The sequence below is a fragment of the Erpetoichthys calabaricus genome, chromosome 10 (assembly GCF_900747795.2).
Source record: "Erpetoichthys calabaricus chromosome 10, fErpCal1.3, whole genome shotgun sequence".
Lineage (NCBI taxonomy): Eukaryota > Metazoa > Chordata > Cladistia > Polypteriformes > Polypteridae > Erpetoichthys > Erpetoichthys calabaricus.
Window position 1 is genome coordinate 62745773 of NC_041403.2, and position 16084 is coordinate 62761856.

The 16084-nt window shown below is 35.6% G+C and overlaps 1 protein-coding gene across 2 annotated transcripts in view; it reads left to right on the forward strand.

The window, feature by feature from the left end:
* The window catches only part of brinp2 (bone morphogenetic protein/retinoic acid inducible neural-specific 2), a 724527-nt gene that overhangs the window by 163032 nt on the left and 545411 nt on the right, over nucleotides 1-16084 (forward strand). For both annotated transcript variants that reach the window (XR_007936145.1, XM_028811321.2), the window contains exon 5: nucleotides 10588-10693. Coding sequence is in view for 1 of the 2 variants with exons in the window: in XM_028811321.2 (XP_028667154.1) it covers nucleotides 10588-10693 (106 nt within the window). In the remaining variant the exon portion in view is untranslated. The remainder of the gene's footprint in view (nucleotides 1-10587; nucleotides 10694-16084) is intronic.

Genomic DNA, 16084 nt, shown 5'->3' on the forward strand with positions numbered 1-16084 from the left:
AATAGCAGAATGTTGTATGTAACGACTTGTTTTATTTAAGGTGCACATAATTACTGTGTGTATTCTTCAGTAACTTTTCTTTTATACAGTGGTAAACATTTGCAGTATGCAACACAAGGAACTGAATATGAAAATGCAAAGAACATTAAAACAGTCAGATAACTGCACGATAAATAGTATTTATTCTAAAATTTGCCCACCTCCACAATTTTGCCAGTCCTAAAAACAAACTATTTTCCACTAACTGTCAATGGTGTATTATGCCACAATTAATAAAAGAAACTATAACACTATGGCAAACTCAATACATTAGGTTTTGAATATGTGAATTACATTAAGAACTGTATCACAAAGTTTTTTTCTTTATTTAATAAAATAATAAAAAACTAACAACTGCATCAAAACATATTTTAACAACCGCTGTAGTAAGTATGGTTACTGCGTTTAAGTAAAAACTGGTATGAAAAGGCAAAAGACAGATTTAGGTATAAGCAAAACATGAACCAGAAAATTAAGTATCACAATTTAATACTTGAAAATCTCCGTGGGAATCCTTAGTTAATGGTGGTATGACTTACAGTTTTAGACATGTATAATTAAAATAAATCTGTGCTCCTGTAGTATAAAATGATTTATTGGTGAGCTGTACTTTCTTTTTTCTGCTTCAAGGCAACACAAATACCACTGAGGACAGGCATGCTGTTAAGGGTACAGCTTTGCCTTGCAGCTGTAGTTCTCAGGATAATCTCCAGTGTACTCAACCCTAAATGGGATAGCAGTAGGCTGGCAAAGTGAATGAAAGAGCATAGATCATCCATTATAATTTGCTGTTTTAGATGGTCAGGCATTGCTAGGATAGTGTTCATTTTCAGGGTTTTGTTGTTTCTTGGAGAGTGACTGTTTGACCTTGAAAATCAAATTTATATGCCGAGTCAGATGTTTTCTGGTATCCCACAAATAATAACATTGTTATCAAGAAATATTTTCAAAAATATTCCATAACTATTAAAATAAGCATTGGCTATCCAGATGCTTAGAATGGGCATATAAAATTAATGGATACTAACTAAAATATTGTTTCTGTTACTTCAAGTGAAAGTATTACACTTTTTGTAATTTCATAAGCAGTTGCTTCTGAGTGAAGTAACATAACAACTTGCTTAATTAACATCAAGTTGCTGCTTCTACAAAATAAAGTAATCATACACCCAAAAATACAATCTGGTTCGAATGCCATTTTATAGGTAGATTAGAGATGGTGGTCAGAAAAATGTGTTTGGAAGATCCATGGTTGGAAAGTGACACCCATTAGCCAAACCAAAATTAGGACTGACTCCGTTTGCTTAGATAATTTGTCTTTCTCTGATTCAGTTGCAGGTTTTACATTCTGCACTGTAGTCGGTGAATGGCCATCGTCATCAACACAAATTCAGCCTCAGGTAGAGTGAGGAAAAAGTAGACTCTAGTGTAAGAAGTCAACATTTACTCTCTTGGCCCAGGTCTAAATCCAGAACTGGTACTCAGAACTTAGCTGTATGTCTTTTGATCTGTTGAAGCTGAACATAAGAAGGTGCTTAGTTGGAGAACATTACAATTCCAAATTATATAAATCCAGTAGTTAAAGAACAAGTTAGAAAATGTACACATGGCATAATATTCACTGACTTACTTAACTGATTTGAAGGTTAGAACATTTAACAATATTTTAGTTACTTTATCAGAGTGTCATTTGTCGTGTTTTGGTGTATTAAATTTATTTGGAGCAGTGATTCAGATTTAAAAATAACAACAATAAGAAAATGCAATGAAATGTATTTGTAGACTGCTTGAAGTACCTGCTTTTTAACTGTACTTTACAGTATTATTTAGTTAACAATAGTCCACATAGGCTTGCATAGCGTTCATAGACAGTCCAATTCATATCCTGTTGTTAGTTGTTGGTGCTCTGCTTTGGATCCATGGTGGAGAGCAGACCTGGAGCTTTGCCATTAAATTATAGTGTCAGAGAACAATGTACAGATAATACAGCTGAGAGGCTGTTTTTAGTGTGATGCAAATAGTTAATAAATATTTGTTCATTTTATACTTACAGAGCAGCACATAATTTATTTCCTCTTACATCCATTTCTAGTAAAGAGTATCTACTGTATAATAAAATGTCTGTGTATCTGAGTGTGTGTATTCATGTCTGGTCCCTCCAAATAATGTGGCTTTGGCAACTCAGTGAAAGGGATGATGACTTCATAAGAAGTTCACTTCCTGATTTTGAAGTATTAGCAAGAATACGAATAATGTTTTCACGGAAAGTACCATTGGTGGTAGTCATAAAGTATAAAAGTAAGGGTAACAAGAAAAGGTGTAGGATGAACGCAGAGGGTTAGTGTAGGGCAAAATATATCAAATATTCTTACATTTATTCTATTGTTTTTCTTCTATAGGAAACATAGCTAGTACTCTAATCATGAGTATAGACAGAACTAAAACTAGCAAGCACAAAGAAGTTAGTTAACATTTTTAATGAATACAGTAAGCCTGTATAAAGATCAGAGTTCAGGTAGGGTACAGGTCAATTAATTCCCTGGATCAAATAGAAATGCCACAGCTCAATGCATTCTGAATAGAAAAATGGGATAAACAGCAAAGGCACTTGAAATCCAAGATGCTATAAATTTGTTACAAAAGAGGGATAGCTACAGGTTCATGTGGCTATCCAGAAGAGTTTAATAAAAATGCTACCCATTAAATTAGTTAATGTATTGCTAAAAACATCATTCCAGATGTCAATTACTGTTCACATGGAAGAATAAAAACTTCTTACAGTGTTTATCCTACATCAGATACCAAATGAACAAGAATATCAGATTTTGTGCAATGTTTTAGCAGAATAATGAGAAAGTGCTCTAATCTGTAGCCTCTCAAGATAATATTGGCCATGTTAAAAGTATTCATCTATTACCAAACATTCAAATGTTATTTATTATAATATACACTTGCACACTATTCAAGTTTTCAAAAGTCTTATTGTTTCTGAATGAAGAAAACACTTTTAATAGAGTTACATGGAACTCTCTGTTTATTGGGGAAGGACTTGAACAAAGAATATCTCTTTATGCTGATGATATGGTGATACATATGAGTGAGCCATACTTATGATTGGCACACATACTGAATTTTTGGAGGAATTGTAGGAGCTATGATTTCAGAATTAATTTGAATATGATTACTGTATACTTTTTGAAAGTATTAGTTCTTTCTTGTCAGGTTAGACTATGATCTCAAGATAATGCTTTACTAAAGATGTCAGAAATTACTAGATCAACAGTGGGAGTTTGATATTTTAGTTTCTATATCCAAAAGCTATCTCTTTATGTAAATGAGTCATTGGTCTCAAACATGCAATCCAGACTAAAGACTCATTACTTCAGTCTAACAGGCCCTACTGCTTTGCTGTTCACATTCAAACTCTGCTTATTACTCATTTCCACAAAAACACAGGCATGAAAAGTTTTATGAATTGTTACTGATCCTCATCCATTCCTTTGCTCTTCTGTGTGTCCTGCTATGGCACTTGATTCTGCCATTATACTGACAAGTTCCTACTCCTGCCCAAAAAACATACTTGACAGTAGATTTTGTCTTTAAACTTATTTGCTAACGTATAATGTATTGTAGAATGCCCAGCCGTGAGTTGGCAAACAGTTGGCCTCGGTCACCAGAACTGTGATTGTGTCTGTCTGTGTGTCGTTGTCTGTAAAAACTGACCATGGATTCCAAAAAACACTTTTGACTAGAGTTTCCTTCAGTTATAATGTTGATGGACTTTCATTGTCATGATTTCCTTGATGTTAATCACAATGATTTACTGTGAATTTTGCTCAACCTAATGTGTACACTATTGCTTGTGAAATATATATGATTTTATTATTTCAGTCATTGCATTATTGATGGGAACTTTTGCAAATGCTGTGAGCTTATAGTCAATGAAAGTGTTATACAAAAATAAATTGAATTGAGTAAACATGTTCTTCCTTCCCAGCAACCAGTGTGTCTGAACAGGATAATCCCACTGAATGAGCTTTAGTTACATTAAAATGTATGTCACCTAACATGCAAATCACATTATTATGCTTCTGAAGTAATCAGTTCTACCTTACCCTCTGAATGTTGATTCAGCCTAAATAATGAAGGTTTTTTTTCTCATTGATTAATGGTTTTGTACTACTGGAACTAATGTCCAAATAATTTTCCTGCTTGATTATCTTTTTGTTATGCAGAATGAGAGTGAGAGAGAGAGTGAGAGTGAGAGTGAATGAGGGGATCATAAGGAATAGTGGTTATGTGGTATGTTTAATGTATGCAACTCTTAATTTTCAAATATTAGTTTAAGATGAATTTCATAATCAGTCCTAAAATCACATTCATGCTTTCACTAAGACAGAGGTCAGAAAATTACATTAATTCCTTCATTCATTCATGCATCATTCATTTGTTTTTCAGCATTTGGCACAAGTCAGGAAACAACACTGGATGGAACTTTAGAGTTCACACAGATAGGTCATTTATTTGACAATATTATTTATTTTATAAATTAGTAAAGTATTTTCTTTGGTAGGCAAGTAGCTGTATTAAACTACAGATGGATGAGCAAGAAACACTATTAGCAGGGCTCAAAGAGGCAGGTTAGCATTAGTTATGACGTTCCTCCACATTTATCGTACTGTAAATGTTTTTGCCCTGAACTTAATGTGTCTTGCCTAGCTTTAAGTGATGTGCAATGCTGGCTGGAAGCTTAATTTGTCCATTATTACAATCATTAGTAAGAGTGAATTGATAACTGGATTAATGCCAGCTTCAAACCACTATCATGTCATCATCACAGTCTATAATTAAGGGTCACTAGGTTCTAAGTTAAATTTTCTTCAGAGAAAATCTTTTATTATAATGGAATGCTTTTGCATACAAATATTAAAGTAAGAAATATTTTAAAGTTTTGCATCATTACATATGAGGTCATTGTTAGATTCCTTTAAAAATATATTTTTTATGCTTGCTTATATAAAGTTCATTCATACAGTATCAAAAAATGTTGAGTTTATAATTTAGTGAGTTAATATTTTAAAGGGAACATTGTGAACTTTTTTATGATGAAAAACATACATAATGTGACTGAATATTGCAAAGATCATACACTGTTGAGGACAAGAATAAATCAGGCAAGTTGAGAAAATGGTTTTGGAAATGTGTTTGAGAAACATCAACACAGCAAAACCATTAGAAAGTGCTCTAAACCTTTGAAAGAGAGATATAAAAACCAGGATTAGAACATTAATCCATTTTTTTTTTGCATTTAGTTCAGGTGTGTATGGATTAAGTAAAATATGATGGTAATGTGTAAATAAAAGTCTTTTGCAAAAGTACCTCTGATCAGCAAAGCTTTTTCTCGAATGTACAGTACAGTACAAATGTACTTATTTTAATGCCATTTTTCATTTCTTTTCTGTCAGTGAAATATAAGTAATCAACACAGACCTCAACGTTAAAATTGGTAGTGTACCATCTATTGGAATGTATTTAGGTTTAGGTTTAGGTTTAGGTTTAGGTTTATTTGTCATATATAGGTTAACACAGGGTCAACATACAATGAAATGTGTATTAATAAAATACATTGCACTTGTCATTCCAACAGATGGCACATCACAAACATTTCTAGTAATAAATTATACAGTAATCCCTCCTCCATCGCGGGGGTTGCGTTCCAGAGCCACCCGTGAAATAAGAAAATCCGCAAAGTAGAAACCATATGTTTATATGGTTATTTTTATATTGTCATGCTTGGGTCACAGATTTGCGCAGAAACACAGGAGGTTGTAGAGAGACATGAACTTTATTCAAACACTGCAAACAAACATTTGTCTCTTTTTCAAAAGTTTAAACTGTGCTCCATGACAAGACAGAGATGACAGTTCCGTCTCACAATTAAAAGAATGCAAACATATCTTCCTCTTCAAAGGAGTGCTTGTCAGGAGCACAGAATGTCACATAGATAGAGAGAAAAGCAAACAGATCAATAGGGCTGTTTTTCTTTTAAGTATGCGAAGCACCGCGGCACAAAGCTGTTGAAGGCGGCAGCTCACACCCCCTCCGTCAGGAGCAGACAAAGTGAGACAGAGTTTGTTTTTCAATCAAAAATCAATATGTGCCCTTCGAGCTTTTAAGTATGCGAAGCTCCATGCAGCATGTCGTTTCAGGAAGCAGCCGCACAGAAGGTAGCCAACGTGAAGATAATCTTTCAGCATGTTTAGATGAGCGTCCGTATCGTCTAGGTGTGCGAACAGCCCCCCTGCTCAATCCCCCTACGTCAGGATCAGAAAAAGTCAGCGCAAGAGAGAAAGAGAGAGAGAGAAAGAAAAGTAAGCTGTGTAGCTTCTCAGCCATCTGCCAATAGCGTCCCTTGTATGAAATCAACTGGGCAAACCAACTGAGGAAGCATGTACCAGAAATTAAAAGACCCATTGTCCGCAGAAACCCGCGAAGCAGCGAAAAATCCGCGATATATATTTAAATATGCTTACATATAAAATCCACGATGGAGTGAAGCCGTGAAAGACGAAGTGCGATATAGCGAGGGATTACTGTATATGCAAATATTTGTGATACGCCATCTGCTGTAATATATATACATATATAAAGGTGGAAAAAATATATATATGGGTTGGTGGTTTGGGGCAGTTATTGCTTGCACAAGATATGTGACTCACTATATTTTATTGTTTACTAGCCATCCCCTGAGGCTTCACCTGCGTAGAAGTGAAACAGGACAGCGAGGAGGGCCCTGCCCAGCTCCCTACCCCTGACATCACGCTTCGGCCCGCAGCCTCTGTCTCAGATTAGCGCAAATATATCGCTCACTGCAAGCGAACTATGATTCTTAGCATGATGAGAGAAGTCTCAAAATCAACCGCGAATGTTCAAGCGAATTCTAGAAAACGGTCCGCTATAAATCCATTAAGTAGTTCTCTTATTTGCTAGCTAAGCAGATGTACGATACGCCCCGAGGCTAGCGTGTGAGTGAAGAGGACCCTGCCCCGAGGCCCGCTGCATCTCACTCGGATTCATGCAAATAAAGTGGTACTGCAAGAGAACTATGATACTTAGTGCGATGAGAGAGGTTGCAAAATCAACCGGAATGTTCAAGCAAATTACAGAAAAACACCCGATCTAAATCCATTAAGTAGTTCTCTCGTGTAAAGCGGACAGACATACGGACTGATGTTGGATTTTATATATAGAGAGATGTTATATTTAAAATATTGCAAAGAACTAAGATGATAATTTTGTAGTTTAGTCTCAAATTAATTTTTTTCACCTAGAATACACAATTTGTGAATATATAACAAAAATAACCCATATTATATCATGGTTCCAGTATCTCACAATTGTATATGTGTGTGTTTTAAACAAATTTTAACTTTACAAAAATTAACGGGCCAGTCACCCCAATAAGCTTGTCAATCCTCTTTACCCGATTTCCCCAATTTTGAGTTTTGTAGCTGTAGATGGTCTTCCTCACAACATTGTCCTGGAGTCTTTCAAACTCTTTCCTGTCAGGTAGTCCTGGACACTCTAGATATATCTACTTGCATTACCTTGAGCTTATTCCCCAGTTAGAGATCCTGGTGAAAAATGCTGCAGAAACCGTATAATATGATTCTGACCATAGCACTCTTTTTGTCTGGAGAAAGTGTAGATCAGAGAATCATCTACTCCTATATATCCCAGATACATAATACCGCAGTGAGTTGAGATGGTTTGTAACCTGGAGTCACAGTTGTTTCAGAATCATCCTGTCTAAGACTTTCATCTTGAAAACTACTGGTGGTTTCATAATTAAGAGCTGGAGCTCCACTTTTTAGGCAAGATAACTCCCATAACTGTGACACCCTTTTCAGGTTCAGAGAAAAAGTAAATAAGTACTGAAGTACCATAAAAAAGTCATCAGGGAGCTGTGTCTTTTACAAGTAAGAAATGTAAAGAGGAATGTAGGAAAGGTTGTAGCATAGTGGTCACATGGGTACTAAACCGAGTACTAAACCAAACTAATTCTAAATGAATCTTTTACTTAATTTGCACAATTATGCTTAGGTATATTATCAAATAAAAGTACTAGCTGCTATGGCATTGATTTCTATTATGGTTAGGGAACACTGAAAGAAAAGAACCATGAGTCCTTAAAAACTTTAACACAAGACTTTTTAGAACTCAATTTATTAAACTGGAATATTACTTAAGCAGTTTGTAGTGAAAGCCACTGGAGAAAACAAGGTTTCTAATATAATAGGTGTCTATGGTGACCAGCACTAGACAGCCTCAAACAATATCAAAAGTGTCCATGCACCAAAATAAAGAACAGAAATAAGCATTTGGTGGCACAATGGAAAATAGGCATTTCTCTTCTATTAAAAGATCAACTTCAGTATCTATGAATGGTAGATGTATCTCCTCAAAATATATCCACTTCTTGATGTCTTCTTGTCATGGAATATTTTCTCTTCCTCCTGGAATAGAGACCTGCGTATAGACATTTGCCAAATCAATATATTCATTATCATTGAAACCACAGACTTGCGAATCTGATAATACATAGCATTTAGTTAGCATCAGTCAGTTCAGCTTTTCACAGGCTCTCTAGAGTGTGTTAACATTAGGGAGCTCATATGATGGGTCAGATCCGAACAGAGACACTTTTTTCCGGGGACTTCCAGTCTTATTGGGTCCCACCTGGAAGATGTGGGGCGTCTTGGGATGCTGTGGGAGGAGAATCTGCCCACATTGGGCATCTTCTTCGTACTACAGAGGGACAGAAAGATGATACTTTTAGCGACATCATCCCTCTCATCTTGGAGTGGTATCATATACCTTAAGAGAGTACAGAAAGTGATAATTAGATGCCATGCGTGACAAGACTTACAGGTTTAATTGGTGACTTTAAATTGGCCTTAGTGTGGTTTGTGTATGAGAGGGAGTCAGCCACCCTGTATAGGGTTTTAGAGTTTTTTCTGCTTTGGCCTTCCTATCCCAGTACAGCAATGAAGACTCCACTCCCTCAGCACCCTTAAATGTTTAAGCAGGTTAGTGATTGGGATGCTATAAACCAGGAACAAACAGCATTGAAATGACCCCTGTTCTTTATAAGCAATCTATGAGCAGGAAGTTGACATTTTGTTGGAATTAAGAGTGAGTCTTTCCATATACAAATTCAGCTACTCATCCAGAATTGCAGTGAGCCTCCTCTTGCCACACAAAACAGCTAATATGTCTGCTACTATTGCTCCTGTAGTAGCTTATTGCCTAAATAAAATCTTTACTGACTAAACTTTGGGCACAGACTATATATACTCATGTACATTCTTGAATTATGAAATGTGAACTTTTCTTTTTGGAGTCTTCTGCCTTTATACAGGTGTTAATTGATCAATAATTATGGTAGTAGGGATGATAATTGTCAAAAGATGCCATTACTTAGAACCCCTTGCTTCTTTAGAAATCTTCTTACATTGTCAGGGACACAAGGGATTCAGATAAAACTAATTTTCTTTCATCAAGCAATAGAATTTGGACAGGTCAATATATAACATTATTACATTGAATTTATTATATTAAATATAATATAGATTATTTATACAATATATTCTACTTGACGTAATCATATAGTGGCAGAAATTATGAATACTGTGTTGATTTTATGAATTATGCATTTTGTAATTTTTTCATTTAACCACTTGCAAATATGTTTATCATCTTGATTACAGAATTTTGTATATTACATATTAGTTTTAATATTGCACAATAAAGTGCTATACTAGGCCTTAAAATGTGTTGAGCAGCTAAGAAGTTCACATCATTTCCGAGGTGTACACTGCAAAGGAACTATATCTTATTGCAAAACTAGTCTGCCTCTCCTGCTAAAACACAACAACAGTGATAACCACATTCAGAAGAAGCACTCTTGTTAGTGTAAATACATATTAAGACAAAGTAATGTGACAATGGCGCATTGCATCTACTGTAACTCAATGAATCTGGAGTTGGGAGCAGAGTGTTGGAGCAAAGATTTTCTCTCTCTTGAAAGAGATAGAAGTGAGAGAAGGAAAGAGAAAGATGGAAAGTGAAGAGGAAATAACTTTGGTGGGGAATCAAAAGGCCAGAAAGTGACCCCATAAACACACAGTATATAATATAGTTTATATTTTAAAGTCTATGTCTGTCAACATGAATATAAGGGAGGCACAGAGGTTAGTGGTGCTGCCTTATGAATCTAGCACCATCCTGAGTTCAAATTCTATGCCTGATCATTGTCTGTATGATGCATGTTTGTGTGTGTGTGTGCCTAATATATAATATCATACAAGACAATTTAAAGGAATAACAACTAATTACTATTTTACTTATTTTTATACTAAATCTCTTTTGGGTTTAGCAGATAATAATTTGGATACACTGAAGTCAAATATAATTTGAGATCTTGTCATGATACGGCACATGATAAAGAAAGAAACAACTACAAAATGATTTGCTATTGTTTCCTAGGTAACAGAAACCCGTACTGGGCCATTAGGATGCAGCAACTACGACAGCCTGGATTCTGTCAGTTCAGTCCTGGTGCACAGCCCTGAAAATAAAATCTATTTAAGAGGTAAAGTATGAGGCATTTCCACTGATTTTTTTTCCTGCTTTCTTTCTCAGTTTCTATCAATGACTTTCAGTTGTGTATAATTTTTCCTTTTTTTTCATTTTTCCAATAAACAAGATACAGTAGGAGATGAGTCTCTCATATAATGGAATGATGTCAAATAACTATTATCCAGCTATAACTGAAATTATGTGTTGAACAAGATGTCATACCAAATCATTCAAGTTTTCCAAATAAGTAGTTTTTTTTTTAATTCTTCAAAGTCATGAAATAATTTAGGTTAAGAAAAATAATCACTTTGTGTAAAGACAATATCCATCCATCCATCCATTATCCAACCCGCTATATCCTAACTACAGGGTCACGGGGGTCTGCTGGAGCCAATCCCAGCCAACACAGGGAGCAAGGCAGGAAACAAACCCCAGGCAGGGCGCCAGCCTAACCGCAGGGCGCGCACACACACACACACACACACGCACACACACCAAGCACACACTAGGGACAATTTAGAATCGCCAATGCACCTAACCTGCATGTCTTTGGACTGTGGGAGGAAACCCACGCAGACACAGGGAGAACATGCAAACTCCACGCAGGGAGGACCCGGGAAGAGAACCCTGTTCTCTTAACTGCGAGACAGCAGCGCTACGCACTGTGCCACTCGTAAAGACAATATAAGTGATACAAGTTGAACAAAACAATTGGAAAACATTGCTGTGACAGATACTCGATTTTCCACTAAAATCCTTTAATATTGTATATACAGTAGAACATCAGTTATCAATCATCAGAACCATCAATTACATGAACCACAGTGGCCCCCACTCCCTAAAAAATTGCAAAATCTACTTTAAGTGTGTTGGTTGTTATGCAGAAACATTAAATCCTTTCATTTAATACATTAATTTCCCATTATTTTTTTCCAAAATTATATGCAGTATAGCTAGTGATGAGTGAAACTGCAAAGTTTTGTATCAAATACAGTTTCTCATTGTTAAAGCGAAAAAATCATTTTGTATGAGATTCCACACATGCAAAACACAAAACTCCTTAAAATGTTGTATGGGAAGTTGGGGGTAGGGTTTAAAGTTGTCTGGAGTTAAAAGCAAGAAATATTGCTCTCTATGTGTTAGTTCACCACCTTGCCAGAATAAATACCCAATAAATGCCATAATTAATGCCCCCAGGCTTTGGCACATGGAGAGAACATCTGCAGCTGAGATGAAAAATGTATGTGGTAATGGTTTGAAGCTGCAATGGCATGGTGTGTGTGCAGTTTGGTGGAAATACTGCTGTTAAAGAGGATGTAAGACTTCAGTCTCATGCAATTGAAAATCTGTGGGGTGACCTGGATAGAGCCGAGCACAGGAAATGCCCTCGTAATTTGACAGATCTGGAATTTTTTTGCAAAGAGGAGTGGGCAAAAATGGCCAAACTGATTGGCTCTTACCCAAAAAGACTGAGTGCTGTAAAAAAAAAAATGAAAAGGTGCTTCAACTAAGTATTAGTTTAGAGAGCGTGCACACTAATGCAACCAGATTTGTGTATTATTTTTTTTTCCATTTTTCTCTATAAACAGTTTCTGATTTATTTTCACCCTCTTTGTATAAATTCATTTTGCAATAAAGGGCGAATAAGTTCTGACAGGATTTATCTTGGTTTAATTTTTTTATTACATAAAATCTGACATTTTGGCTGGGCCCTGTAGACTTTTTATATCCACTGTATTGCTTGTTTTGTTTTTCATTTACAAAATATTTTCTAAATCATTTTTTGGTATAATATGAGTACTTTATATTTCAAACTTTATGAGTAATAACCTTATATATAATAATTTAATTGTAAGCATAATTACCTTTGTTTCTTATAAACTGTGTATTCTCATGTATTTTTGAGTATCCAAACAATTTGATTAACCAAACCAACCTTGATCCCAATTTTAGTCTCGGTCATTGAATTTCTACTGTACTTAGATTCAGGAGTACACAACCAACTTATATTTTCATTTCATTAAAAGCTTGGCTCTGGTACTCATGATTCTCACTGGTTGCACACAGAAATATGTTGTCGGTAGAAATAAAAAAAGAGGAAACAAATGCCTTTGCTGTGTGCTGGCGAGAGTCCTTAACTTTGATAATCCGTCAGTAACTCCTGGGATATAAATTGCTGTAGTTGGCATCAAAATGCCTCTATGATCCATGGTACAGGTGGCTGATAACTGTAAAGCAGCATAGGCCACATTTCCAGAAAATTTGATGAAGAAGAATGCAGCTTGTTTTCTTGTTTTCATCTTTCCCATTCAATTAGCATTCTTGATATGACATGAAGTTGAGCACATTTGCAAAAGCTGATCTGACACGTATCCCCTTTTTGTGGTATGAAATATTGCAGCATAACAAAAGCTAAAAAATAATGTAAAAATTCAGCTTTAAAATTACAATTCCTTATAATTTTACTTACTTGTTTTCATAACTTTCAGTTTAAGCATACTGAAGTTAATTAATTGAGATATTTAACATATGGTGATTTTATTCAAATTCTTTGTACATTTCATGAAACAACAGTGGCGATGTTTGTGAATATATCTAGACTTTCCTCCAGATGGTATATCCTTTTGGTCTTTTTGTTGATGTAACCTTTAAAAATTTTTAGGGACTGAAATACAAAAAAATGAATTTTTCACCCAGCTTATGTCAGTGTATTGTGGTCTTGTGTACACAGCTACGTATATATTTTACTTGAAATAATACAAAATGAATAAAAACTAAACAAAGATTCTAGAAGACCTGGAGCAAGGGAAATTTGACAATGTTCAGTAGATTAAGTTTGTCCCAGGGATCTTTCCAGTACTGCGTGTGCTCACATTTGGATGAATTAAGCCACACCGCCATGTGTCATCACTGGGTAAAATTAAATCAGAGAGAGAAAACACGGCCCCCGTGGTTACCAGAAATTTAATATTCAGCACCTGCCAACTAAGATGCTGTTTCAGGGAAACAGCAGGGGTGGAAAGTTGCACAACAGCTAAATAGTGCTCACCTTAACTTGTAGTTTCGGTGTGTTTTTGACCTTTACTATTTTGTGCCATCCTATATTTAACAGTGTTAGTTCATTTTTATTTTGCCCCTATCCTACTTTAAAGCGTTGCTTTACTGCAACATGCCAATCAATTTCTGGTTTTGGCAGGGCCTTCCTCCTGTTAGTACTCTTTGCTTACTTTTTATTTCTTTTTGCTTTGACTGTTTATTTGAATTTACAATAAAAGTGTAGTTGGATTTCCTTTGACAAAACATCCCATAACCACTTGTGCTCAAAAGTGACCTGTGGTGTTCTAGTCTACCGACAGGCAGGATTGACCAGTTTTTGCCAGTGATGTTTGGTCCTTGGCCAAATGCTTTTTTAGAATTTTTTTGTTCGCATCCTAATCAACCATCTCTCTTTCAACTATCCCATGTTGCCAGTAAGGGTTTAACTGGCTCTTCTTCCAATTCACTAGTTTCCGTCAGAGCCTACAAATCTGCCTTAAGGTGTCTGACTTTCAAATATGATACTCGGTTTACTTTAAAATACATTCTTTAGTCTAAACAGCCTATTTCATTTACTGATACTATATTGAAATTAACATGAATGTAATAGCCTGTGAAAGGCAACGTCTGGAACAGGAGTTGCAGTCAAAGAGCAGAACAATGTAAAACAGACAAAGACAGCAGAAATCGCAAGAATTAGTTATTGCACCTGACCTAAAGCAAATTACAATCATAAAGCTTAAAGTAGAGTAGCACATGAAACACCAAGAATCTTGACACAGTCTATGTCTTGAGTTCAAAAGAACACCCAAAAACAAGCAGATAGCAGGAGAGCAGCTAGCTTCTTTCACACCTTAAATAACAGTACCAGAACTCATATCAGTATTAGCTTACAATGAATTTGCTAGAAGTATCATTCTTTGTTGAGTATTTACTTGTAACACTTGTAGATACAGTATTTGTATGTAATTTAATATTGCCAAATTTAAGATAGCAGAGGAGCAGATAACTTATTTCACACCTCAAACAACTGCACCAGAACTCATATCTGTATTAACTCACTTTGATTTAAGTATCATTCTTTGTCAAGTATTACCTTGTAACACGTTTGGTTGGTCGGCCAGCCGGCAGACATCCGCCACGTCCTCTCAGTTGCGAGAAGCAGACATGTTACCTGGTAGGTAACCACCCAAATATCAGATTGTGATCACACCTGTGCATGTAATACTCTGATCTGCACCCTGTCAAATAAGCAATCCAGCCACCATGGTGCAAAGCCTCAGGCCTGACATCCGAGATTCAATCCCTGCAAGAGTAAGCAAAAGTGCATACACCTGATGAGCCCCAAATAGGGCGAAACATGTATTGTGTACTCTTTATATTGTTTGGCAGGTACTATATAACATATCTGAATTTGCCTCACATTAGTGTGGATATACATATATGTTGGGCCTTTAATGGCTTGACCTTCTTCCTAGGACTGCTTTTAAATATTTTTATTTAATATTTAAGCATTTGTTCTAATCTAGTTATTGTCATAGATTTATTAATTAAAAAGACATAGGGAAAGGATGACCAAAGGAAAACCACATGGAATTAGTTTAAAAAATAGAAAAGAAATTGCTTTTTTCATACCAATCAAAACAAAATGCATAATCAATCTAGACAAGAACATATTCAATTAGATGGTTAACATTGCAGTTGATACCAAAAGTAGGTGGAAGGGCATATAATATAGAATCAGGTAGATTGTTACAGAGTGTCTTAGACAGCTTACAAGCTTAGGCAGATTAGTGGCAGATTACATTTATTGTAATTAAAGGTAAAGTATTACATGCAGGAAGTAACAATGTTAGATTTGAAAGCATAGTGGGAGGTCTGAAATATGAAAATACACCTTACAAGGAGGACCTAGTTGTCATAGTGAACTATCTACATCCAGAAAGTGTACAGAATCGATCAGGAAAGCTAATAAGACATTAGATTATATATTACAATATGTGAAGTACAAGTCAAGGGAGACTATCTTGAGTTAAATAATGCACTAGTGAGGCTTCATCTGGTGCACTGTGTTCAGTTTTGGTCTCCATATTACAATAAAGACATAGGAGCACTAGAGAAAGTCAAGAGGACAGCAACTATGCTAATTCTCACAGTGAGAGATATGAGCTATGATCAGAGACCTTTCCAGTTTTAAGCAAGGGGAGATTAAGAGGCGACATGATTTAAGTATGTAAATTTATAAAGGGAATTAGTTCCGTAAATCTCAGTTGTTGCTGTAAAATAAATTCTACAACAAGGATAAAGGGACATGGTTGGAAACTTGTTCGGCTGAGGTTTCATAAAATGCTTGAAAGTTTTTCTTCAC